Source organism: Symphalangus syndactylus, chromosome X (assembly GCF_028878055.3).
Source record: "Symphalangus syndactylus isolate Jambi chromosome X, NHGRI_mSymSyn1-v2.1_pri, whole genome shotgun sequence".
In the NCBI taxonomy this organism is placed as follows: domain Eukaryota; kingdom Metazoa; phylum Chordata; class Mammalia; order Primates; family Hylobatidae; genus Symphalangus; species Symphalangus syndactylus.
In genome coordinates, this window is record NC_072447.2 from 27,118,326 (window position 1) to 27,145,582 (window position 27,257).

Here is a 27,257-nt window from a genome sequence, read left to right on the forward strand (position 1 = left end):
TACATCTCACATTTTAAACAGAGTAAATTAAATGTCAAAAGGAAACAGCTTTTAATATTCAAAGGATGCTGGTTATTTATTTCAAATTTAAAAACTGTAATCAGGCCGGGCGCGGTGGCTCACGCTTGTAATCCCAGCACTTTGGGAGGCCGAGGCGGGCGGATCACGAGGTCAGGAGATCGAGACCACGGTGAAACCCCATCTCTACTAAAAATACAAAAAATTAGCCGGGCGTGGTGGCGGGCGCCTGTAGTCCCAGCTACTCGGAGAGGCTGAGGCAGGAGAATGGCGTGAACCCGGGAGGCGGAGCTTGCAGTGAGCCGAGATTGCGCCACTGCACTCCAGCCTGGGCGACAGAGCGAGACTCCGTCTCAAAAAAAAAAAAAAAAAAAAAAAACTGTAATCAGTACATGGAGCTCCAAATACTTAAAATTTTTAATGCCAGATTTTAGTGAAATATTATTATAGCAGGTCCAACAATCATGTACTTTGCTTGAAGAAAATGGTTTGTTGAACTCATGTTATGGTCAAGATGGAGCAAAAACAGAAAAAGACTGGTAGTCTTAGATCATGAAATACCATAGTTTTTCACCAGATAGTGACCCATTTGTTATCACTAATAGTCCACATAACATCGTTTCCACTGAAGGGATAAAATGGTCTGTGACATGACCTCATCAAGTTAGAGAAAACATAACTATGTTTGAAATATATACTATTCCCTCAACAAATAGTTCAACAGTTCCTACTCCCTAAAATGTGGTATGTTAATGCTAAGGAAGACGTAAAAAAATGAAGACACAATCTCTTCCATATTCCTGTGACATGAGCAAATATGCACGAATAAAAAAATTAATACAAAACTTACGTAACTGCTATGGAAGGGCAACTCACTCGGACATGTAGCCAAAAATGGAGACTGATGTCCACTTTTTGATTGAAATCAAAAGATTTCAATTGGTCAAAAACAAGAAAAAAAAGATATTAGAAGCATTGTGAGGGAAGAGCAAGAGCAAAGCATGAGAGTAATGGAGAGGTCGTTCAGAGAAGGCTGTCAACCTGGAGAGGCGGGAAGAAAGACAGAAGGCGGCAAAACAAGCCTAAGAGGGGGTAATGTAAAGGGGAGAGTCTCTGAATATCTAAGAGCTGACATGTGGATACCATTGACAGGCTGGGAAGAGGGAAGGGCTAGAAGCATTTTAGGAAGGGAAAGGTTTTAGGAAGATAGTATTTCTGATTAATGAAGGGTGGCTCAGAAGAGAAGAGAGAACTCAGAAAAGAGTTTAATAGTACGAGCAAGGAAGAATGAGGTCTTGAACTAGGGTTGCCTCAGTGGCAATTTAAAAAAGGAAATTTAAGGACCATTGCAGAGGTAAAACTTGCCTCATGAAAACTGCATGGGAAAGATAATGGACTCAGAAGAGTCCAAGATGATACCGAAGTTCCTACCTAAGTGGTAACATGTAGCATTAACATTGACAGGAAAACTTTTCTAGTCTTATGTTCATACCAATTAATAAATGGTTTCTGGGGAATATTATCGCAATATGTTCTCCACTTGTGACTTCTATATAAATAACTGTTTTGTGTATACATAATCCTCAAGTTGCTTGAAAATTTTATTTTCAAACTCTTTTCCCAGTTTATTTAACACATCTCAGTCAGTGTAGAGGAGTGACATATGAACGTGTCTTTTCACAAGTTTACTAAAAAGAATATCTTACCTCCCAAAAGGGAATTCCATTGTTTCCTAAATAATACACATCTACATGAAGAAGAGCTCATTGTCCGATGACAATTTGCTAATGTGCTGTACGACAGCAGATAATTCACAAATCACAACGTGTTAATAATCTGCTGGCTTTCCCATTCTGTTATACATCTGAACCATCTCTTATGATTACAAATTGTCATGTAAAACCATTACTAGTCACTAATAATTTTGAAAGTGAATACGCCATAAAACACTCCTATATTACAGCAGAAAACAAAAGAGATACTCAGTAGTTACATTTGCCTACTTCCTATTTAACTAAAACTCTTGAAACAACACACGTAAAAAAGACATCCAGAAAGGACTGATAGACTTTCTGCCTTCCACTAAAGATTTGTCGCTGATCTCCTAAAAACTGAAAATAAAGTCTTCATTAATGTGTTCATAAGGTATCAATTTTTATACACAAGATGTATATTTCTAGGTAAAATTTCCAATTTACCTTTTCCTGGTCTAAATAACTCCCACAAAGCTATTCATGAATCCTAAAAATACTGTTTTATGTTAATATATTTACTAATTATGTTAAATCTGGAACAATACATTCAAAGTTAAAAATGGTAAGTAATTTAAAATGTATAACCAAAATGTCTTTCCATACATTCTGAAACAAGCAGACTGTCTTCTATTTTTATGCATGTGTTGTATTTTATAAGAACGTATTGTGTTACCAAATAGAACAGACCTTTGTGAATTGCTCGTGCGGTGGCTCAATCTCTTTCAGTTCCTTTCTCATCTTGTTGCCACCTCTTTTGTTGCTCTTGAAATATTTTCTAGAAGCACAAAACAAAAAAGTGATTAAAATTGGGTAAATTTTAATACTTATAAAACATAGGCCGGGCACGGTGGCTCAAGCGTGTAATCCCAGCAGTTTGGGAGGCCAAGGCGGGAGGATCACAAGGTCAGGAGATCAAGACCATCCTGGCTAACATGGTGAAACCCCATCTCTACTAAAAACACAAAAATTTAGCTGGGTGTGGTGGCAGCGGGCGCCTGTAGTCCCAGCTTCTCAAGAGGCTGAGGCAGGAGAATGGCGTGAACCCAGGAGGCGGAGGTTGCAGTGAGCCAAGATTGTGCCACTGCACTCCAGCCTGGGCGACAGAGCGAGACTCCATCTCAAAAAAAAAAAAAAAAAACCATAATTCTGCATTAAAGAAATACTCTTTAAATCAATACTTCTGAACACTTTCTTTTAGACGTTTACGACCAATTTGAAACAATTGTGTTCACCACTCATATGCTAAAACAATAACCTTTTTCATCAGTCATGGAGTAAAGAATTTTTTCTTATACATATTCAACACATAAGTCTTAATTCTTGATTTCAAATGAAGAGTATTTGATGACCCTTCCTATAATTTGTTGACCACAGATAGGTAAGATCTATACAGAAATTAACTAAGAAACATTCTTTCTTACTAAGATTTTAAACACCTATTAAATCTTGGTCATTTCAATATGTACATAGATGAACCTTCCATTAATGACTGCCTTTCTGCACCTTGACCTAATCTCCAACAACAGTGTTCTCCTCTCCTCTACATGGCACTCACAGTCATCCCCTAAATTTTGTCGTTCCCAGTGACCGCAGTATCTACATAATATTAATAATAGCAATGATAAACAGCAACCATGGGTCAGATTGCATCCTGAAAAATTTAAATAACCCTATTACATAGGAACCCTTTAATCCTCCAAACAACTCTGAAGTAGGTACTCTCACCATGTCTCCTTTTGTATATAAAGAAACTTTAGCACAGAGATAAATAATTTGCCCATGGTTCCCAAACTAGCAATGGTCAAACTGGAATTGGATCCCAAGCAGTGGGGCTCCGGAGTCCCAACCCTTGATCACTGCACTCAGCTGTTTCTCCATCTTCCTAACATACAGCCACTACCTTCCTGCCACTGTAGGTCACTCACTTCAGTACTACAGCTCAGGAGTCTGTCGGGACCTGATGCCTATTGAATGGAGCACTTTTCACTGCCCAATGCCCCACCCTCATGTGCTCAGGTAACTCAGTCCCAGCTGAAATTCCACAGCCAGTCATCATAACCCCATCCCTGCATCTGTGCCCTGTCCAATTCTCCCTCTATCAACGTGCTCAGCTACACCCCAACCCAGGAAATTCCAACCGTACAGCTGCTCTTGCACAAATATGCCAACTGGGCTCACTTTAACTTCTTAATCGCTATGATGCTGACTTCAGCTGGACCCCTAATGCTGCATGGCAATTATACTCCCCTAGTCCGTGAGTCTACTAATGGGCCCCCGACTCTGGGCTCATGCTCTCTTCCTTCTTTGCTGGATTTCTGCATGAATTATTACTATCTGAGACATTGATACAATAGGTTAATCATAAAGCTAAGCCTGATACCATCTTTTCTCCTTCTCCTTCCTCATCTTTCTGCTCATCTGTGATGAACTCTTCAAGGACATTCGGCAACTTCAGAGAAATTCTATAATCACGTTTCTGCCTGTAACACATAATAAGTAACAAGGTCATACGTCATAGAGAGATGAAAAATTAATCCTATTCAAACCAAAACCGACTTGACATAGTTTATACTATAAAGTAGCAAGGGAGTAATAGCAGCTGAAATCTTCTTTTCGGGAAAAGGTGAATGAGTTACTGTCATTCTGAAAGGATCCCTTCCTAACTGACTACTACTAGAGCAGCTATCTTACATTCTTTACCTGCTGAAGACAAAGGAGGGTTTACTGCACTATAAATTTCCCAGAAACAATCTTTTTCTCCAAGAGCAGTTTACTTTTCTTTCTTTTTTTTTTTTTTTTGAGACGGAGTCTTGCTCTGTCGCCCAGGCTGGAGTGCAGTGGCGCAATCTCGGCTCACTGCAAGCTCCGCCTCCCGGGTTCACGCCATTCTCCTGCCTCAGCCTCTCCGAGTAGCTGGGACTACAGGCGCCTGCCACCATGCCCGGCTAATTTTTTTGTATTTTTAGTAGAGACAGGGTTTCACCGTGGTCTCGATCTCCTGACCTCGTGATCCGCCCACCTCGGCCTCCCAAAGTGCTGGGATTACAAGCGTGAGCCACCGCGCCCGGCCGAGCAGTTTACTTTTCATTTCTTCTTACTAAATAACATATGGGTTCTCATAAGGAAGTTCAAGAATATCATAGCCATTCATCCCGTAAGATTTCCCGAAAGAAATACTTAACTATTTCTCCACTTTGGCACAACAATGATCTAAAAGGAATAGTGAAAACAATTTAACTAAAATAAATAACTTATTTACAACACAAGGTTATCCCTTTCTACATAATTGAATATTGTTAAGAATCTACAGACTAAACGTTGAAGACATTTATCTTATATTCAGCTACCATATTTCTAGAAATGGATAAACATTAATTTTACAGGAAGACTTTTTATCTGGAAGGCAAAAAGAGGTCATCTTCATTGGCTTCTAGGTAATATCTCTCAATTCTGTTAAACTGAGGTTATAAAACTAAAGAAACTTACCTGTTTAGGGAACAATCAAGTAAAATATGTTGTTCCCTAGAGATGCCAATATGTACAGGATAGTTTTGGAAATTATTTGCACAAATGAATAAAGAAATGATATAAATATCATTATTCAAAAAAGCCAACAATCATACCTTTTTAGTTGTGTTGTTCTCAAAATATTTTTAATTCTGTTCTTTATTTCGCTGCAAGCTTTTGCAACCTTTTCAATCCTTTTTCTCTTTGCAGCAAGATCCTCTTTAATGTCAGCTAGATAGTAAATGAATATGCATTAAATGTTCATGTTGAAAAGTAGTTTCTTTGCATATATTGAAACCAATATGGGACTTGATGGTTCAGCAATATCAGAAGGACATTTAAAATGTAAAATGCAAAGATCATTTCAAAAAGCAAGATTTACTTACTTTATGTAAAACTTTTCAGGTATTAATATTAGTATTCCAATTTCAATTGGTGTAACAGCAAATCACTTAATTGACGGATGATGAAAAAAAGTGAATTAAAAGTTTCTATTTGTTAAGTGTGCAGAATGGGTTACAAACACAGACTTTAATTTTTTTTTTTTTTTTTGAGACAGAGTCTCGCTCTGTCGCCCAGGCTGGAGTGCAGTGGCATGATCTCGGCTCACTGCAAGCTCTTCCTCCAGGGTTCACGCCATTCTCCTACCTCAGCCTCCTGAGTAGCTGGCACTACAGGCGCCCGCCACCACGCCTGGCTAATTTTTGTATTTTTAGTGGAGACAGGGTTTCACCGTGTTAGCCAGGATGGTCTTGATCTCCTGACCTCGTGATCCGCCCGCCTCGGCCTCCCAAAGTGCTGGGATTACAGGTGTGAGCTACCGCGCCTGGCCACAGACTTTAATTTCTACATTTATAAAATGTCCTACAATTCAAAGGACATGTTTCCGTGAAATACTGTCACAACTCATTATGTAAAGCACAAAAAAGTATCTTATTTAATAAGACCATCAAAAGGGTAGAAATAATACAAAATAAGGAAAGTATTTTTAATCAATCTAGTGGTTGATGCATTAACTGTATTTTAATAAAAGAAGCAATGTCCATGGGTATAAACATTTAGGTTTAAATAGATAAAGAAATACATTCAAAAACACGTTTGAAATATTTTCTGAGAGCTTTTTATATGACATTTTTATCCACAGTGCGGTGTTTCAGAAAACTGTAATACTGCAAGGAATGCTTTCCTAAACATGGTTTCACATCAGAGATCTCCCATCAATTGCTAAGAATAGGTTTGAGCAATCATAAAAGAGCTGCACTATAATACAAATTTTTTTACATACAGTATCCATCTATAATACTCAATGTATTAGGCAGCTCACAAAACTGGCACTTTGTCACCACCAAGCAGAGCAAAGCTTTCCAAATATACTGCTTGTATGAATTATCGCTATAGAAGAGCTGAAAACTAAAGCAAGCTTTTTAAAAATAAGAGTATTGTCTCCATCATCTCTACAGAAATTTTCTCAAACTTTTTTGAAAATATGGTCCTATAACAGTGCAACTAATATTTCACATGGCAATATAAAGTTTATGAGTTTTTGGATCCAATTATATGCTTCTCACTGGGTAGAAAAGTTGTCTTTCCTTTTCTACTACACAGCTTATTACTGGAATAATAATAGAAAATCATCATTTTAGAGAGTTCAATTTTCTCTGGTACTTTAAAGAAAACAAAATCAGAAAGTTGTGACAATAGCTAAATTAGGAAGATGAAAAACTCATATTAAAAACTCTGAGTACATACGGACAGTAAGAGGTGAACAACACACACCTCGCCTACTTGAGGTTGGAGGGTAGGAGGAGGGTGAGGATCGAAAACCACCCATCAGGGGCCGGGCGCGGTGGCTCAAGCCTGTAATCCCAGCACTTTGGGAGGCCGAGGCGGGCGGATCACGAGGTCAGGAGATCGAGACCATCCTGGCTAACACGGTGAAACCCCGTCTCTACTAAAAATACAAAAAATTAGCCGGGCGTGTTGGCGGGCGCCTGTAGTCCCAGCTACTCAGGAGGCTGAGGCAGGAGAATGGCGTGAACCCAGGAGGCAGAGCTTGCAGTGAGCCGAGATTGCGCCACTGCACTCCAGCCTGGGGGACAGAGCAAGACTCCGTCTCAAAAAAAAAAAAAAAAAAAAAAAAAACAAAAACGAAAACCACCCATCAGGTACGATGCTTATAATCTGGGTGACAAAATAATCTGTATACCAAACCCCTGTGACATGTAATTTATCTATATAACGAATCTGCACATGTACCCCCAAACCTAAAGTAAGCTAAAAAAAAAAAAACCTGATATATGACTTAATGTGTGTACACTGAAAGGAACGAATAGAGCTGTTTCTCCTCCAATGTCCTCTAATATCCCCCAAACAATTAAATTTCCACGTGTATGAAAGAAAAGTCACCCCTCTAGCTTCACCATTATTAAAATCATTCTCACATTTCACATCAACAATTAAAAAGGTAAGTAAGAAAAATTATCAAACAGATTACATTAAATGCTATATATGAGAAGAAGGCATTTAAGACAGTCTTGTCATCCACTAATTCATATAACCTACTGTAAGAGTTGTATGGTTGAAAACAATTTTCATAAACCACAAATAGCTCGTAAAACATACCTGCAATATCTTCTGGCTCCTTGGTATCAACCCTGTAACAAAAAGTTGCAACAAAATTTTAACATAATGCTACACAAAATGCCTTGTTTGTTGGGAAGAAACGTCTTATGTGAAATGTTCTGCATAGAACAGAACAGTGACGACATGATCCAAAGCTGACTTTTCCTAAAAGACCTTATCCGACAGGCAAAAGTGACTTAAACACTTTACCCCGTGTGTTTGTCTGTTTCAGCAAAAGATCCTCTTTCCCCATGCTCATCAGTTACATCTCCCTCCTTTGTCTCTGTAACAGGTTTTCTTTCCTCATGCTCATAACTTACTGGATCCTTTCCTGCATTAAAATAAAAAAGACAAACCTTTTTTAGAGGAAGACGCTGTTGTGGACATTTTTTGTAGAGAAACGTACTATTTGTAGACTTTTTTTTGGCTCTCTGCCAATTAAAGCTTTAAAGCACAACTATACATGGAATCGCCGGCTCCTGACCATTTTACTGAGGCATTTTTGGAAGCCCTTCGGGTTCAAGTCCCGGTAAACAATGTTCACAGGTCAGACCCCTCGGATGTCAGGACTGCATCCATGGAGAAGAGCTGCTCTGAGAGCATCTGTAACCCTGCTATGAGGGGGAGCCTCCCACGGGAAGCCTAAGGCCCTTGAGCCCGCTTTGAAAACCTGGGGCATCTTAGCACATGCACGGCGGACTCCAAAGCCACGAAGGGGCCGGGGTCCTCGGGCTGCCCATGTGCCCCCCCGCGCAGAAAGCAGACAGACCGTCGGGCGTGCACCTTCTTCTAGGTCCCCTTGGGCTGTGTGTACCTGCAAGCTCCATTTCCTGGGTGGCCATAACTTGAACCTCCGACTGGTCCTTGGCAGCCCTCCTGCTGTGCTTCCTGCTCACGGGCTCCATGGCTGGCTGTCCTGGGAAGCTAGAGGCGACCTCTGAGCCTGGTGAGTGCAAAGACACACCGAGGAAACTAAGGAAACGAGGCGTGTTAAATGAAAACCATCAGGATCGCGGGTTCAAGGGCGCCCCGAGTCTCCTGTGGGAGCAGGAGGGGACGCGGAGAAGATGCCATCATCCCCTCCTGTCCTGGCCCGTCCAGCGCTTCCCCAGGGCTGGCTGCAGAGCTCGCAGAATTCCGCCGCCTCTGCAGGATTCTTGCAGTGCCCTTGGGACAGAGCCTGGCCCTGCCCCTGGGTTCCCCAGTGACCCAGTGTAGTCGGGAGGGCCGCGGGGCGACACAGGGTCTCCCCAGCCATCTCCATGGGAATGAGCCGGTACGCACCTGTTTCTGACAGGGGCAGGGACTGCCCACTCGCCAGCCTGGATGCCCAGGGGACCCCTGGTGACCCCAAGTATCCCGTCCTGATGGGCGGCCAGACAAGACGGACCCACGTTGACCCCCCAACCCCTCCCCCAAACGCCGCACACATGCACAGGCCTCCGGGACCCTCCTGGGTCCTGGGGACCACTCAGGCAGCTCCAGCTCCCCGCCCTGACCCAGGCCCCAGGCGACAATGCCTGGGCCATTTCCTCACAGATCAGCCTGGCTGCCCCGCCCTTCACACCCTCTTCCCCAAAGGGCCTCTTGCCCGCCTTCCCCGCATCCCCACCGAGGGCGTCTCACCTGAGGGAGCCCTGATGTTGTTCCCTCAGAGGACCTGCAGAGGCTGGCACCACGAAGCTCCTCTGAGGGCCTGGATCCTCGGTTCTCGCGAGAGCAGCAGCCGGCCTGGCTGCCCGCGCTCCTCGCTGATTGGTCGGCTCAGTGCGCATGCAGGTGGCGGGCGCATGGGGCCACGCCCCCTGCAGGCACACCCTCCCCCTCAGGGACTGTCCATAGCTGCTGTGGACTCACTGGGTGGCTCTCTGAGGCCTCTGTCCCCACGATATTCCAGCTCCTCATCCTGGTGAAGGAAGCAAGGACCCCGGAGTGGTGAGTGCCAGGGGACCCTGCCGTAAGGAATGGAGGCCAAGTGAACGGGGCCTAGGACCTTGCCCCCAGGCTCATTCCAGCCACTCCTGCCCCTTTGGGTGGAATGGCCATCACCCTGCGGGTGGGGCCCAGGCTCCCTCCCATGTCCTGTGTGCTTCCAACACGCCCAGCTGCATCCTTTTTATCAATAGATTGTGCTTTTATGTTTTATCTAAGAAAATTGTTGACTCCCAGCAGGGGCAGGTAATTTTCTCCTGTCCTACTTCATTCCCTCACACTGGGCATTGCATGATTCTGTAGTGGATATACAAAGTGAAAGACTTTATGTCTAGATTTCTCATGATGTGGTCATTTCTTTTCTTTCATTTTTCTTTTTTTTTCTTTCTTTTCTTTTTTTTTTTTTTTTTTGACAGGGTCTTGCTTTGTCACCCAGGCTGGGCTGCAATGGTGTAATCACTGCTCACTGTAGCCTCAACTTCCCATGCTCAAGGAATCCTCCCACCACAGCCTCCCAAGTAGCTGGGACTACAGGCATGTCCCACCATGCCCAGCTAATTTTATTTTATTTATTTATTTATTTTTAGAGACAGAGTCTCACTCTGTCGCCCAGGCTGGAGTGCAGTGGCACGATCTCGGTTTACTGCAACCTCTGCCTCCCTGGTTCAAGCAATTCTCCTGCCTCAGCCTCCCAAGTAGCTGGGACTATAGGCACACGCCGCCACGCCTGGCTGATTTTTTTTTTTTTTTTTTTTTTTTTTTTTTTTTAGTAGAGACAGGGTTTCACTGTGTTGCCCAGGCTGGTCTTGAACTCCTGAGCTCAGGCAGTCTGCCCGCCTCAGCCTCCCAAAGTGCTAGGATTACAGGCATGAGCCACCGCTCCCGGCCAATTTTGTTTATTTTTTGCAGAGATGAGGTCTCACTATGTTGCCCAGGCTGGTCTGCAACTCCTGGGCTCAAGTGATCCGCCCGCCTCAGCCTCCCAAAGTGCTGGGGTTACAGGCGTGAGCCATGGTGCCCAGCCCGATTATTTCCACAGCTGGGTTGGAAGCCATCTTCCCCTGACAAGGCAGCTCACCTTTATGTCTAAGAGTTCTCTATAACCTAAAGAGAATCGCTAATTACTGACACTAAATGCCACCAGCTGTCCCATTTCCCCACAATCTACTTGGTACCCAAATTAGCCAATGAGACATCTTGGGCAATTTTAATCCATGATTGCTTCAGGTTTCCCTCTCTTTCGAGCTTAAGATGTGTAACATTAAGAAAGAAGACAAATCTTGCGGAGGGCTTTGTGCAACCAGTCTTACAGCTTTCTATCCCATCTGGATCAATGTAATTTTCATATGCTTCATCAAAGATTTCAGCTGAAAGTACTATACCAGGTTCTGTCTATAATTGGAAACACATACACACATACACCAACTACTGGTATTCAGCTAAGAATTCAATGCTGGCTCATTTTTCTTTAAAAGAATGTCAAATCAAGGAACAATTCTCCATCGCAAAGCAGAATTTGATGTCAGGTGAAGACAAATGGGGATTACAGAGCTACTTCTTTGGCATAACAGCCTAGAAACAAACTGAAAAGGATTCTGCAATTTTAAATAGGCACAAAGACATTCTTTTAAGAACACCAAGTGTCCAAGTTACAAAACCCTGAAGAAATTCTTTTAAACTTTTGGATGGAGCAATTTATCTCTTTTTCCCAACTGGAGTATTTGTGAGATGTCTCTCAGAAAGAAACAACTCAATACACAAACCATTAAGCCTTTGTAAAGGGAGGAAGTCTATTTGAAGCAACTCTGGGTTGCAGAAACAGGTTTTGTGAACAAACCAAAGCCTTTAGGGCAAACATGGTCACTTCAATTTTTTTTTTTCCCACTAGAGGTTATCTACAAAGACCACAGGAAATGTTTAAGCAAATTTAAACGCGATTTCTCAAGTTATTAGAATAAGTACATTAATTTAGAGAATTGGTTTCTAATAACTGGAGGCATAACCCCCTCCTACCCCCAACACCCTACTCCACCCTATGTGAATCGACTGACAAGTAAGGATAATGCTTCATAACAAATGTAGAAATAACACCAATTTTCAAAGCAGCCCTTGCTCTTCTATTGCTGTCATTAAGAACTAACTGAAAGAAATCCACCCCTTGGATTCATAGACAGACAGAGGGACAAACACATGGCTAGATACGTGATAAGCAACAACAGTATGGCCAAATGTCAATGATGGAATCTAGGTGGTGGGAACATGAATGTTTTCCATGAAATTCTTTCAACTTTTCTGTGTATTTGTAATTTCTAATAATAAAATGTTGGAAAACAACATGTATGCTGTGCATACATGTAGAGACATAGGCTCAGACGCTCTCATCAAATGGCAGCAACAATTGTTCATTTTGAAAACATCTAGAAATCTAAGATGTGATCACTGGGTTAAAGACTATATACATCCATACTCTGTAGCCTGAATTAGTGATTTACACTCTAATAGCCAATCAAATTGCTCATTTATCAGACAGGGCTGGTAGCACAGGAGATGGAAGTTTCTCTACTGATAATCCTCCAGATGTTTGAGGGCTTCATATTCATTCACATTTCAGCCTTTTCTCCAATTCTTAGACTCTTAGCAAAAGTTTATACTCGAATGAAGCAGCAAATTCTAGGCTCCAGCTGTTTAAGAATAAATGAAAACATTCATGTCTTTCAGAAAGGCTTATCTGATGTACTCTGCACAAATACCCTCACCTATGATCTTCTCTGTGCAGACTCTATCAGGGCCCTTCTCAATGGGCTTTTCAAGACTCTCTCCAATTAGATTATAATTCCTTCAAGGGCAGGTCTTTGTCAACTTTGCTTCTCCAGCACTCAGCGCCATGGTTGGCACATGGTGGGCCGTCAGCAAATGCTGTGTTTGCTATACGTGAATTAATGCTGTGCATACGTGTAGAGACATAGGCTCAGACCCTCTCGTCAAATGGCAAAGTCTACCACCCAGTCCTGAGAATTACATCTCAGCTTAGAGCAGAGAGGCCCCACCCTGGCATCTCCTGGAATCACTCAGGAAATTTCAAAACACACTGCTGCCTCCATCCTACCCACTAAGTTTCTGATTAACTGTGTTGGAGTTTAGCCTGGGCCTCAGGACGGTGAAATCTCCCCAGATGATAGAAAAGTGCAGGCAGCACTGAGAATTCCAGGGTTTGGACTTTGCAAGCCACCAGGTAATTTCATTTTCACTCACCTTCTTTCCTTTGATTCTCAGGACAAGCTACCAGGTCTCCAGGACTGAAGGTTATCATCTAAGTTGGTGTTCTCAACTGGAGGCGATTTACCCCCCAACCAGGAGACAGTTGGCAATGTCTGGAGGTATTTTTGGTTTTTATAGCTGGGGATGGGGGTGCTACTGGCATCTTGTGGGTAGAAGCCAGGGATGCTACTAAACATCCAATGCATAGGATAGCGCCACCACAAAGAATTATCTGGCTCCCAATGCCAACAGTGTTGAGATTGACACACTGTGGTCTATGGTAACTGTTTGATTAGCTAGGGTTTTCTTAGCCAGAGTAATCTCCTTTGTGCACTCTGTGCCCATGCCCCGAATAAGACAGACAACTGCACAACAATTTATCCCAGAGTACATCTGAGTCAACTGTTGATGTTATATGTTGGATTGGCTCCAGCAAATGAAGAGCTGACATTCAACGAGTGTTCCCTTTGTGCCAGGCATGTTATATACATGGCCATATGTTCCTCCCAGCAATCTGGGAGAGGAGAGAGATTCTAAATTTGAAAACTAAACTCATTATACAAGGTCATGCATTTAATTAAGAGTTTGAACCTTTAACAACAAGCCCAAGACAAGGAGTTGCCTCAGATCCTTAATAGGTTGCCTTAATATGAAGTTAATAATGCCCTATGATTCTCAAAACCCCTTGTTTGAGAAACTCAAGCCTAACACATTGTTCATCTTTCCTGCTCTTGCAGAATGGAATTGATGTGCCATACAAGCCTAATCATTAACAAGACATACCAGTACCCTTTCCTTGTAATCCCACCCTCCTCCACCCCACTAAGGATCCACAAAATACCTTTTAAGGTGAAGTTCCAATCACTTTCACATTATTGCAACCATGGCTTATGGCTTATCTTTGTTGTCATGGATAATTGAGGCAACTGTGTAGGAATGGCAACTTATGAATGATCTAACAATAGGCCTATTAATATAGCAGTAAATGTCACAGTTATAATAGAAGGTACCATACTTACACAGAGTATTGCCAGACCTAGCACAATTCCTGGCATAAGGTTTGTGCTTAATAAATGCTTGCTGGATGAACCAATGAAGTAATCAAATGAGTCGGAATAAGATGCAACATATTCAAGAGATTTATAGAATGGAAGATCTATAGTGTTTTTATTTGAGATCTATATGTTCTGTAGTGGTAACCAAAAGAGTAATAGCTGACTTTCACTTTATTATTAAAGTACAAATAGAGCATATCAATATTTATTTTCTCATCCTTATTTTGGTATCTAATAGTGCCACCAAATATTATATTATATGGATAATTATAATTCCGATACTCACATCAACATTTTTAATCTTGTTGGTAGACATTATATTTTTCTTTAAAAGAAAGATAAACATCTTAACATGGGAAATATTTGACATTATTAGATTTCCTAAAAAGAATTTTTGTGCTTTTATCAGCATCTGACCAATATCTACAGGACTGACTTCTCCTTTAGGCACAGAGTTGAGGGACCACAAAATTACTTCAATTTCTCTTAAAAATAACAAGGGAAAATATTAATATAATTCAGTATGGATTATATTATCTTTATACTAACAGAGTCACAAAATATAATTTTTTAAGGTATTATTTTATATATATAATTTTTTTTTTTAGCAGAGGAAGGGCTTCACGAAGAAAAATGCATCTATAGCTTATCAATGTCATGCAGTGGCCCTAGATGTCACCTCTCTACATTCCACTGCCTCACTCTTTTCAAATAGCTTTTTTATTAATTAGTTTTCTTTTTTTTTTTTCTTTTTTGAGGCAGAATGTCATTCTGTCACCCAGGCTGTAGTGCAGTGGCACGATCTTAGCTCACTGCAACCTCTGCCTCCCAGGTTGAAGCAATTCTCATGCCTCACCCTCTCAAGTAGCTGGGATTACAGGCATGTGCCACCGCACCCGGCTAATTTTTGTATTTTTATTAGAAACAGGGTTTCACCATGTTGGCCAGGCTGGTCTCAAACTCCTGACCTCAAGTGATCTCCCCGCCTCAGCCTCCCAAAGTGTTGGGATTACAGGCATGAGCCACCACGCCCGACCATTAATTAGCTTCCGATTTCAGTTTTTTAAGAGAACTTTGTTTCAACATCTAAGTGACTATCTGGGTCCTTCAGGGGAGGGAGACTGGTAACTGAGGACATTTTACAACCAATTGATGACAAGGGACTGACTCAAGGTGTGGGGGAGGGGTGAGGGAATTGATGACATGGGAACATACCAGTTTGCAGGTCAAAAATGAGGGGTTAAAGATGACTCCAAGACTCTCAGCTCAGGGACATGGGCAGATGAAGGTGCAGTTAGGCTAGCAATGTCAAGTAAATACCATGAGAGAGGAGATGGTCAATGGGTCTCACGGACATTGGGACTGGAAAGGGCTAAAGCTGAATCTGGCAGCGATAAAGGAGAAGGAGCCAGCACTACAGACTGAAGAGATAGGAGGACAAGCTGGAGAGCTGAGTCCAGGGACAGAAGAGGACAGAGATTTTAGAGTTGTGGAGAGGTCAGTGAATTCAAAGAGCTCAGAGGGATGAAGAAGGTTGAGGCTTGGATGGCCACCACAAGATTTGACCATCACGAGGGTACCCAAGGTCTTTGCCTGGTAGTTTCTGAAGTGTGACGTAGGGAGAAACCAGATTGCAGTGGATAAAAGATATGAAGGCGGAGGCTGGGCGCAGTGGCTCATGCCTGTAATCCCAGCACTTTGGGAGGCTGAGCCAGGCGGATCACCTGAGATTGGGAGTTCCAGACCAGCCTAACATGGAGAAACCCCGTCTCTACTAAAAATACAAAATTAGCCAGGCATGGTGGGATGCGCCTGTAATCCCAGCTACTCAGGATCCTGGGGCAGGAGAATCGCTTGAACCCAGGAGGCGGAGGTTGCATTGAGCCAAGATTGTGCCATTGCACTCCAGTCTGGACAACAAGAACAAAACTCCGTCTCGAAAAAAAAAAAAAAAAAAAGATATAAAGGCAGAGAGGGAGAGAGAGGGTTCCTCCCTCCAGGGCCAGGACATTTTAGAATATAAGTTGAGGAAAAGGAATTGGTGGTCACAGGGAGAGAAAGAACAAGCTGGTGTTTTTTCTTCTCTTCTGTCTCTCAAAATTATACTTTCACAGAGAGAATGAAGTGTAATCATCTAGACCAGGGGTCAACAAACTATGACCCCTGGGCCAAATCTACGTAGCTGCCTATGCTTGTAAATAAAGTTTTATTGAAACGCAGCCATGCCCATTTTTTTTCTCTATTGTCTATGGCTGCTTTTACACTACAGTGGCAGAGTTGAGTAGTTGTAACAGAAACCGCCTGCCTAGCAAAGTAAAAAATATTTACTATCAGGCCCTTTTGAGAAGGTTTGTCAACCACTGTTCTGGGTCAACTCCCTTGATATAAAGATGGAGAAACAGGCATTCCATCACATTTCTATGTTCATTTGCTTTCCTGTTCTGACAAAGCAGAAGTGTCTACCGGAATTACTAATTACCTAGTGTATGCATCATCACCTACTGAATTTTAAGAGCTATGTATACAACTTTCATGCAAAGTGTCACCACTTTCTATTCTCATCAACGTGAATTTTCCTCCCCATTCTAGCTGCAAAGCAAAACTAAAGCTAAATGCGCTTCCATCCTTTATACAGGCCTCATTTCAGGAATGTTTGTTGGGCACATTAATGAGCAGAAATGACTTAGCTTTATAACTGCTTCTGAAAATCTTGAGATTTAAGTGAGAAGGAAATACTTTTCTTTCTGCCTCCATCCTATTTTAGTGTAAATCAAAGTTAATAGCTCATGATCTGGTTGGCAGTTCACAAGAAGGGGCGAGGTTGCCAGAAAATCAAAATCATACAATTTCCTGTTTTTGAAGATGTATTTCAACAAGATCACTGAGAGCTTCAAAGACAAAAATGGCTGTCTGCCAGGGCCAGACCAGCTCCAAGCGCCTTCGTTTGCTTTATTGTTTGATGCTGAGGGGTCAAAGCACTCTTTCTATTGTGTTGTCTCTGCTCCCCACCCCTGTTATTTTTTTTGTTGTTGTTATTCTATTAAGATTCCTGCTGAAAATTAAATTAAGCTTCCTAAATTCTTCTTTGTTGATCCTAGCGACTAATTATAGAGAAACCAGAAAAGATTCGCGATACTTGGGCATTTTTTTAAGATTGTAATTGGCTACCCACAAAGTTGGTGGAACAATAGTTTTTGGGGAAAAAAAGAGATTCGTACTGATTTTTCAACGAATATTTAAAAATATCTTGGCATCAAAATTCCTCCCATTAACCTCGTTTGAACATAAAAAGGTCCCTCTTACTGGTGCTATAATTGACTTTCCCCACCCTATTCTTCCCTGTTCATCCTGACACATCCGCCACACTCCTTTCTAAATTGTGGCACAGGACCCATGTGGCCCCTGTAATCTTCCTTCAAGGCCAAAGCCGACTCCCAGAATACTCAGCATGTCAGTGCCACCTGCTCACAACTTTGGCACTGGCATGGTTGAAAATTCTTCCAAGTAATGTCCAAGAGGGATAGCTTTTTTCTGGGATGAGCTTGCTAAGCTAACTCAGAGGGTCACAGTAGGTTGTGATTATGTCTTTCAGAGCAGAATGTCGGGGGTGGGGCGGGGGTGGGTGCATCTATGGAAGGATTAGAAAACTCGCTGACTAGAGGGGCTCTCAAGATCACTTTGTGTGAATTCCACTGCTATAGAAACTATGAAATTGGCTCACTGATCTGAACTTTGGGTCAAGACCCATGCAGCCATTCTAGACATGAATGGTTTTGGCCTTCAGTCACAACAATTGAAAATTAGAACCTTGAAGAAGGCAGGAGTCTCTGAAGCCTCCTTAGAATGTGAGGGCTTTAGGCCTGGAGTACCTTAAAGGTTTTCTTTAAAAAACATTTGGATATGGTGACCACATTGTCTGATTTTAAATTCAAGAGGCATCCATAGAGAATTTGAAGTGCTACTGCCTTGGAGCCAAGATGTGTTATTTAGGGTAATGGCACTTCTGTAATCTGTCACTCCTGAATCTCCTGTAAGAGAAGCATTTTCTTAGGCCTGATCATTCCTGTCTAGGTTGACTATCAAGAGCTGTACACCTCTGAGAACAGATCTGGGGTGCGAGGTCACACAGGTGGCCTCAAGGGGAAGACAGAGCTCTCTAGTTGTTGTAACTTCAGGTAAAAGGTGTGTAACCCCAGTACTACAGTGGGAGGGCCAGCTCACTCTGAAACCGGTGATATCACCTAAAAGTCCTTGAGCTGAAATGGAGCACCTGCAGTCATTATGGTGGTCACACCCCTCATGTCTTGCTAAATATCCCTCAACAGTTTAGTGATATAGGTAGTCATTAACAGGTCCCTAATGAGATTTTATTGTATTGTATTGTATTTCATTTTTGAGACAGAATCTCACTCTGTGGCTCAGACTGGAATGTAGTGGCGCCATTTTGGCTTACTGCAACTCTGCCTCCCGAGTTCAAGCGATTCTCGTGCCTCAATCTCCCGAGTAGCTGGGACGACAGGCGCACGCCAGTACACCCAGCTAATTTTTTGTGTTTTTAGTACAGATGGGGTTTGTCATGTTGGCCAGGCTGTTCTTGAACTCCTGGTCTCAAGGGATCCGCCCACCTCAGCCTACCAAAGTGCTGAGATTACAGGCATGAGCCACCCACTGTGCCCGGCCCCTAATGATATTTTAGTTAAGAAGATTTTCTGTATTTATGTAAGGCCATGCCAGAAATGTTTTCTTTAAAGGTGCTTTATTCATAGAAGTTTGCTGTCCTCTTTATGTTTTAAAATAATTGATTACTAGTTAGACACTATCAGTGTTTAATATTGAACCATCTCTGAATCACCAGTTTATTCTGTTCAGATTTCAAGTGGGTCAGGATTCACATACACATTTGAACTTTGAATCCATATTGGTTCCTCAACACAAAAGGAACTGAGACACAGATAATCTTTGGCCATTAGTATTCACCATGGAAATTACCAAGATAATCTTAAAACGTCATAAAAATCAGGAAGTTATAGTTTAGTCCCATAAAATCAGAATCATAATGTATTTCAAATCAATATCACTCTAAATCAGTATAATCCGTTCATCACACCATGAGTAACAATTACCCGTTTGAAAGAGCTTCCTGAGTAGCCTGAAGGCTCAAATCAATGTTTTCTACTTAGTACAATCACAGCATTTAAAATTTTTTTTATAATTCTAAAAATTATATGAGCTTAGGATAAAGAAATGACAGTTTACCCCTTCTCAGTTTCATTCTTCAGAAGGATGTTAACATTACCTTATGTAAGCTTTCAGAATATTGTTTACTATACTGTACTTAGAAAAATATAACTGAAATCGGTTGATTTGCTCCTGAGCAACCCTGTGAGTGGAGGCATATTAACTAATATTTCTGTTTTCAAAAAATAGGATAATAATATACATCTGCACTTGCCTTTTTTCCTAACCTAATGATGTACTTTGGACATCCCTGTCTATTATTAGACATACATCTTCCTCATTTCGTGGTTACACAGTATTCCATTGTATGGAGATATTATATTTTAACCAGTTCCTTCTTGATGGCTATTTATGTTGATTCTAGCTTTTTTCCCCTGTGGCTGATATAAACATTGTATTTTTATATCATTGTGCAGTTGTGAAAATGCCTAGAAATAAAATAACTGAATCAACTAGATCCAGTTATTTAAAAATCTTGTGATCTGTTTCTCAATTATTGCCCTCTCTAAAATTGTCCCAGTATATATTTTCACTCATAGGGCATGAAAGCCAATCCTAGTGTTTATGAAGGAAGGCACTTGTGTTAACAGAGGTGTTACTGTTATAGTCTAGAATAGAGACTTTACGTGCACACATTCCCTCTCTCTCTTTCTCTCTCCCTTTTTCTTTTATAGACTGTGAGCAGATTAGCAGACATTTTGTATTTATAGCACTCAGTGGCAAACTGCATGTGATGATTACTACCAGATTTCATCCTCATCCTTGATTGTGTGACATTGTTCATATACACACTGAACTTTGATTTGTGAAGATGGGCTTGATGATTTCAGGAAAATAGAGAAGACAAGATAAATTCTTAAGATCGCTATTTAGAAAACCTGTGAATTTGCTGATTTGGCATGTAGATGTAGAATAATAAACCTTGTTACTAGTATTACTGATACCATGCAAGCCTTTGCCCTATATTATTTTTCTTCAGAACTCAAGCCATTCTACATGTCCATCGGATGATCTTTCTGCAATGACACAGGCTGTCAGAATCATTTATAGAACATAGAGTCCAACTCTGGATAACCCAATCAAAAAAAGGAATTGATTGCAAGGACATAGGTAGTTCATATAATCATTAGAAAAGTGAAAGGTCAGACACAGAAAACAAACAGGAACCAGGGGCAGGCCTGATGACCAAGGACAAAACAATTCACACTGTGCTCTGGTTAAGGCCACACTGCTGGGACCACCACTCCTGGGCCTCCCCACACCTCTGGGCTCCTGACTCCACTACTGCCAAGAGTCTCACACCTGTCTCCCTCAACACACAAAGCCCTAGGTGCAACTTTCTCATTGGATGAGCCTAGGTCATGTGCTCAAACCCCACCCACAGAAAACTCTGGGAGAGGGAATTGTCTGAGGTCCTTTAGCTTCCCCTTTGGAAAATCTATCAACACCTGCACAACGGCGAATTGTCTCCAAATAGAGAGTTCAATGCCTCATAGCCCAAACAACTCAAAAACATTCAAGAGGAGAAACGAGAACTGAACATCACCCTGAGGTCTCCACTTCTGTTTCTGAAATGATGTTATCATTTATTTCTGCCTTTCTTTATTGGCACCTCCTCAAAAGCAGCAGATCAGCATTTTGTAACCTCATCTAACCTCTCTGCATTGGCTCCCAGCATTACTGTTTTTAAAGATTCTCAGCAATAACAAGAATACCTCATGATCACCTAGTGCGTGCAGGTTCCCAGATGCTTTTCCACGTAGGACAGCGTGTGCACAATAGTCCACTATGTAGTGGGGATAATTCCTCCCTATCTTGTTAACTTTTTGACGTGACTTTTTTTTTCTAACCCTTCTCTCTCCAAACCCTAACCTGGTCATTCCCACTGCTTTCTCAGCAACATTGGAGAGCGCTGTATTAATCATCAGAATGAAGACTTAACTTTTCTTCTTGGATTTCAGGACCCTCCTTCTCTCATATTGTCCTGTCCATCAAACCACTGCTTACCACCACAAATCATTCATCCAGCCAGTGGGGTCCCTCCTGCTCAATCCTGGGTCTTACCACGTGCATTACCCATTGGCCTCAATGGAAATAAGATCCTGTATTTTTGAATGAAAAAATGCCTTTATTTGTATTATTTTTATTTTTAAAACCAGCTGTGTGTTCTTTGGAAAAGTAGGGAAGCCTTCTGGACCTAGATTACTCATCTGAAAGCTGAATGTGGAGCCGGGTGATTTCTGATTTCTTCCTCCACTGTAACCTTTTATATATTTAAAAAATCCCATGAACAGAAGTGGGGTTGATAGAGGAGGGGACTCAAAGTAACATTAAAGGGGGGAACTCCTTCTTTCACTGGCTTTATCTGAAAATGAGAATCATAATTGATATTCTCAAAGTAGCTTGAGGACTCGAGTTCACTGACACCATGTGAGTTAATTGTCGAATGCTCCTTTGAGGTCTTAATACATATGCCCATGGAGATCCTTTTAGCTTTCAAATAAAAACCATAAGCATGAAATGCCTAATTCCTGTCCTGGGCACTTCATGCTTTATTAAAATATAATAGTATTTGTTATTTTCGTGTATGATAATGGCATTGTAGTTGTATTTTTAGAAAGTGTCTATCTTTTAGAGCAGGATTTCTCAATCTCAGCGCTACTGACATTTGGAGACAGTTCTTTGTTGGGGCTGGGGGTGTCTGTGCATTATAGAATATTGAGCAGCATCCCTGGCTTCTACCCACTAGATGCCAATAGCACCCCTTCCACAGTTGTGACAATCAAACATGTCCCCAGACATTGTCAAATGTCCCCAGGGGAGCAACTTCACCACCAGTTAAGAACGACTGTTTTAGAGATACATACTAACATATTTTCCAATGAAATAATAAGATATCTGGTAGGGAGTGGTGGAGGATATGGGTGTGGATAGGGCAGAATTGGCCAAGGACTGATGGCTGTTGGATTGGGTGGTAAGTACTGGGGCCTCATATTATCTTGACCACTTTTGGGTATATTCAAGTATCTGAAATCAAAAGTGCAAAAAACATTGTTTTAACACATCAGTGGTATTGATTTTAAATCTGTTCTCAAGGTTGAGCCTGCAGAGCATCTTACCCTGGAAAGATTAGGAGCTGAGGATAGGGGAAGTAGAATATTATTCATGCTCTTGACTAACTGCTTTTGACTGTTCTGGGGACATACTAAGTTTTGAGTGGTTAGACTGAACTCTTTTTTTTTTTTTTTTTTTTTTTTTTTTTTGAGACGGAGTCTCGCTCTGTCGCCCAGGCTGGAGTGCAGTGGCGCAATCTCGGCTCACTGCAAGCTCCGCCTCCCGGGTTCACGCCATTCTCCTGCCTCAGCCTCTCCGAGTAGCTGGGACTACAGGCGCCCGCCACCACGCCCGGCTAATTTTTTTGTATTTTTAGTAGAGATGGGGTTTCACCGTGGTCTCGATCTCCTGACCTCGTGATTCGCCCGCCTCGGCCTCCCAAAGTGCTGGGATTACAAGCGTGAGCCACTGCGCCCGGCCTAGACTGAACTCTTAATCAGCCTTACTAGTGTCAAGCCATTCTGCACATACCATCATGATTTTTTTCTTCCTGGTCATCTGGATGAGCATTAGCCAAATTGAAGGTTGAGGCTGCATTATCTGGGGAAGGCTTCCACCCTCCCCATGGCCAACAGCTCCTTGTTTAGGCCATCTGCTTGAGTGCAACCGTATCCCAGCCTTGCTGCTTTCGGGGCTGATGCTTAAAGGCAGGTTTCCCTTATTACAGCCTCATGGGCACCAATGTACACAGTGAGAAAGGGCCTAGGGGAAGGCTGAGCCTGGCTGGAACTAGAGGAACACCAGCAGGGATCCAATTAACAATACATAATTACCAGTGGGTCTGACCTTTCTTTAGCCTGAGAAACATAACTGGAACTTAGCTTGAGACTGGGCAGAGTAACCCTCAGAACCTTTATTTTGAGGCTGAGTATTGGGTTGGACCATCCAGAATGGAGCAGGAATATGTAAGGATCACTTTGGAGATGATGTTGGGCTGGTGGTAGCAAAGAGGTTGTGCAAATTGGCAGTAGAACATCAAAGTGATTCTTTTCTACGTTTAAGAGGAGTAATCAAAGCTGTCTAGAAAAATTGGCACATCATAATTCTCTTCGGAATAGAAAAAATGTAGATGTAATTGATTTAGAAAAGTCCACAGCTACTTTCAATCTTAAAGATAGTAGATGGTGTGACTAACAGCTGGAACTCCAGCCACACCACCTGGACTTAGATTCCAACTCCACTCCTTATGAGCATCCCATGCTAACCTTTGTAAGGCAAGTTATGGACACTTGCCTCACCTCAGTTTCCTCGTCTGTAAATCCCGGACAACAATCATATGCCTCTCCTAGGGTTATATGAGGATTAAATAAGTTAGTACACTAATGGGTTTAGAATAGGGCCTAGTGCAGAGTAAACAATTGATGTTGGTGATTGTTAGCTAGAACTAGCCTTCTTTATCTTGCCAGACAGTGTAAACATTATGTAGGCAGGACAATTTGAGGGTCGGGAAGAAGAGGCCGCTTCCATAAAATTTAAAATGACCATCAAAGGCCATTTCTTTGGATTAATAAGTTACTTGCTTTTCACATTTTTGGGAGTTGGCACGTAGCATGGGGACATTTATCAAATGCTGTTTCTCTGATAGAGCAGTTCTTAAAAGACAGGAATTTGAATGGGGTGAAGGTGGGAGGAGCAGGGGACATCTGGATTATGGGGGCTCTGCCTTTGAAATGGCAGCTGTGTGGGTCCTGGAAGGACTTTAAACCCTCTGAAGACAGTGGCCACTGATGCTGGGAGATGGGTGAGGGATCCCCCAAAAAGACATGCCGTTTGAGAATTATTTCTGAGCTAAGAATCTCTTGACCTAAAGTAACCATATTAAACTGAATGTGCCCCGTATCAAAGGGATCCCATTCTCCGTTCAAATTTGTCTTTTGTACTATTAATGCGTTAAAGACTTCCAAACCCTCTGCCGTTGTTGGGTACTTTGTTTTCAACCCCATCTCCCAGATGACACACAGACCCTCTCTGGTGTCATTTCAAATCTGGAAGTGAATCTGATAGCTCTCTTTGTTGCCATTTTCTCGTTAATGAGGTTACAATACTTCATATTTACAGGCTTCTTAATTTCATCTTTGATGTTTTTCTTTTTAGCAAGCAAATTATTCTGGCTTTCTTACAAATACTGCTCAGAATCAGAGCAAGGGCTTCTTACCCCCTTGCAAGGGTGGCCCAATCACTGTCTGCTTTTGATTTGTGTACTCTGTGCCCTCTGTGAACAGTACTGCCACTTGAAACCCGATTCCCAGAGCAGTCCTTGGACCTCTTGTATTGGCATTCCCCAGACTGTGAATTAAAATGGCAGTTTTCTGTTTCAACCCTAGACCTTCTGAATCTGAATTTCTAAAAGTGGGGCCCAGGAAACTGAATTTTTATTATCAGATCCCAAGGGATCTGATGCACACTGAAGTGTGGAACTGTGACCTCATACCCTAAACCCACGTTCTCCATTGCAAATCCTTCAGCATCCTTACCTTCTGTCTTACCCACCCAGGAGACTCCCTTCCCAAATATGCATCCTGCACGGTGTCATTGCATTTGCTTTCCTAGGGAAGGATGAAGATAAAATCTTGACATGTGCTTTGTGGTGAGGGGAGAAAGCAGTTTTTATCTGAGGCTGAAAGGTCATATCTTGAGCCTCAGACAGAAAACTTAGTCACCCAAGGAAAGGGTCAAGAGGTCGGCTAGCCTGAGCTGATAGAGTGAGACAGTCTTGTGAGTCTGACTAAGTTAAACCATGATCTTGGGTCCATAAATATTTGCAGAATGAAACAGATGATTTACTGATATTGAAATGGCCAGGCCACTTGGATGATTTCCCTGAGTACAGTGTCTAACTTTGAGATTTTATACATTATAGTAAAATAGTGGCCAGGCATAGTGGCTCACACCTGTAATTTCAGCACTTTGGGAGGTTGAAGTGGGAGGATTGCTTGAGCCCAGGAATTCGAGACCAGCCTGAGCAACACAGCAAGATCCAGTCTGTAAATTTATATGTATGTGTGTGTGTGTGTGTGTGTGTGTGTATAAAATAGCTTGGGCACTCTCCAAGCTGACTGGGACTTGGCCTTGACTCTGACCTTGATTGCTCTTATTCTATGAATAATTCCAAAAAGATTGATTATCTGATTACTCAGGCCACTGCAAATAGGAAGCGCCTGATTAGAAGCAATTTGCAAGAGCAAGAGGAATATGCAAACACAGGCACAGTGAAAGAGGCAAAAATTGACAGAAATTTCTGGAAAATTTGCTTATGTGGAACTTATTATTCCTTGATGATGACAAATGGATAGGTGAGAACATAAAGATAGCTGTAAAAATAGAGCACTTCCAACTTCAAGACTTGACCTTAAGAATCTTCTAGTACTTAAAAAAAGTAGGCCATTGTTGATCAAGTATAACACTGACTACTTTGGGATGGAGAAGTAGAGATGATGAAAGGTGAAAAAGGCTTTACACAAGTCATGGAATTGAGTCAGTAATGATCTAGGGGGCTGGAACTAAATCCCAAATAGATCTCTCCAAATTTATAGATTTGGTTTCATAAAAGGAGATGACAGCCTAGAAACGTCTGTTGAGCTTCTCTTCCATTTGATTGACCTAAATTTCTTTTGGCTGATTACCAAAGCATTACACTAGCAAAATGTTTGCCACTACTATATAGACATTTAAGCTGGAAATACAATACTCAAGTAATTAGAGTCAATGTTCCCTATACAAGCATAAGTGATAGCTCAGATGTTTCTCTGCATATAGGGGAGAAATAAAATCAAGTTCTGGCAGAGTTCCGTAAACATCAGCTAATTTCAGACAATTCCAACAATACCATTATAAGGTACAGGATGTTAAAGTCCAAACTCTAAAATAAAATTGAATAATGTTATGCCTAATTGTGTGACCCTTAAGGTTATGCTAAGAGAATAAACTTAGTGTTTATTGTTATCTGAGGATATTAACTAAATAATTAAGGCAATAACTTGTGTTTGATAGTACAGTGTGTCTATGTGATTTTGTCTTAAGAGGGAAAATATATGTATTAGTCTGTTTTCATGCTGCTGATAAAGACATACCTGAGACTGGGAAATTTACAAAAGAAAGAGGTTTAATGGACTTACAGTTCCATGTGGCTGGGAGGCCTCACAATCATGGTGGAAGGCAAGGAGGAGCAAGTCACATCTAAAATGGACAGCAGCAGGCAAAGAGAAAGCGAACTTGTGCAGGGGAACTCCTCTTTATAAAAGCATCAGATCTCGTGAGACCTATTCACTATTAAGAGAATAGCACGGGAAAGACCTGATCCCATGATTCAATTACCTCCCACCAGTTCCCTCCCACAACACATGGGAATTCAAGATGAGATTTGGGTGGGGACACAGCCAAACCATGTCATTCCACCCTGGCCCCTCCCAAATCTCATGTCCTCACATTTCAAAACAGTGAAATGTGTCTCAACAGTCCCCCAAAGTCTTAACTCATTTCAGCATTAACTCAGAAGTCTACAGTCCAAAGTCTCATCTGAGACAAGGCAAGTCCCTTCTGCCTATGAGCCTGTAAAATCAAAAGCAAGTTAGTTACTTCCTAGAGACAATGGGGGTACAGGCATTGGGTAAATACAGCCATTCCGAATGGGAGAAATTGGCCAAAGCAAAGGGGCTACAGGCCTCATCCAAGTCTGAAATCCAGCGGAGCAGTCAAATCTTAAAGCTCCAAAATGATCTCCTTTGACTCCGTGTCTCACATCCAGGTCATGCTGATGCAA

The 27,257-nt window shown here is 41.8% G+C and overlaps 2 protein-coding genes across 2 annotated transcripts in view; one reads left to right on the top strand and one right to left on the bottom strand.

The window, feature by feature from the left end:
* Window positions 1–733: 733 nt before the first annotated feature.
* FAM9C (family with sequence similarity 9 member C) lies at window positions 734–26,668 on the bottom strand. The gene is made up of 9 exons (XM_055268510.2): window positions 26,614–26,668; window positions 9,528–9,807; window positions 8,716–8,844; window positions 8,112–8,232; window positions 7,902–7,933; window positions 5,396–5,510; window positions 4,153–4,252; window positions 2,460–2,547; window positions 734–2,129 (listed from the first exon to the last, which is right to left on the bottom strand). Exons 3-8 carry the CDS (start codon window positions 8,804–8,806, stop codon window positions 2,485–2,487), a joined length of 522 nt encoding a protein of 173 aa, XP_055124485.1. The 5' UTR covers window positions 8,807–8,844; window positions 9,528–9,807; window positions 26,614–26,668; the 3' UTR covers window positions 734–2,129; window positions 2,460–2,484.
* The window catches only part of LOC129475258 (uncharacterized), a 55,595-nt gene continuing 37,501 nt past the window's right edge, over window positions 9,164–27,257 (top strand). The window contains exons 1-3 of the mRNA XM_055267413.1: window positions 9,164–9,404; window positions 9,557–9,836; window positions 13,107–13,210. Coding sequence (XP_055123388.1) covers window positions 9,164–9,404; window positions 9,557–9,836; window positions 13,107–13,210 — 625 coding nt within the window. The remainder of the gene's footprint in view (window positions 9,405–9,556; window positions 9,837–13,106; window positions 13,211–27,257) is intronic.

Coding starts and splice junctions, on each gene's coding strand:
- FAM9C (XM_055268510.2), bottom strand. CDS start 8,806: ATGGAGCCCGTGAGCAGGAAGCACAGCAGGAGGGCTGCCAAGGACCAG. Junction 7,934..8,111: donor GAAACAGACAAACACACGGG/GTAAAGTGTTTA, acceptor TTTTTGTTACAG/GGTTGATACCAAGGAGCCAG. Junction 5,511..7,901: donor GGAGCCAGAAGATATTGCAG/GTATGTTTTACG, acceptor TTTACTATCTAG/CTGACATTAAAGAGGATCTT.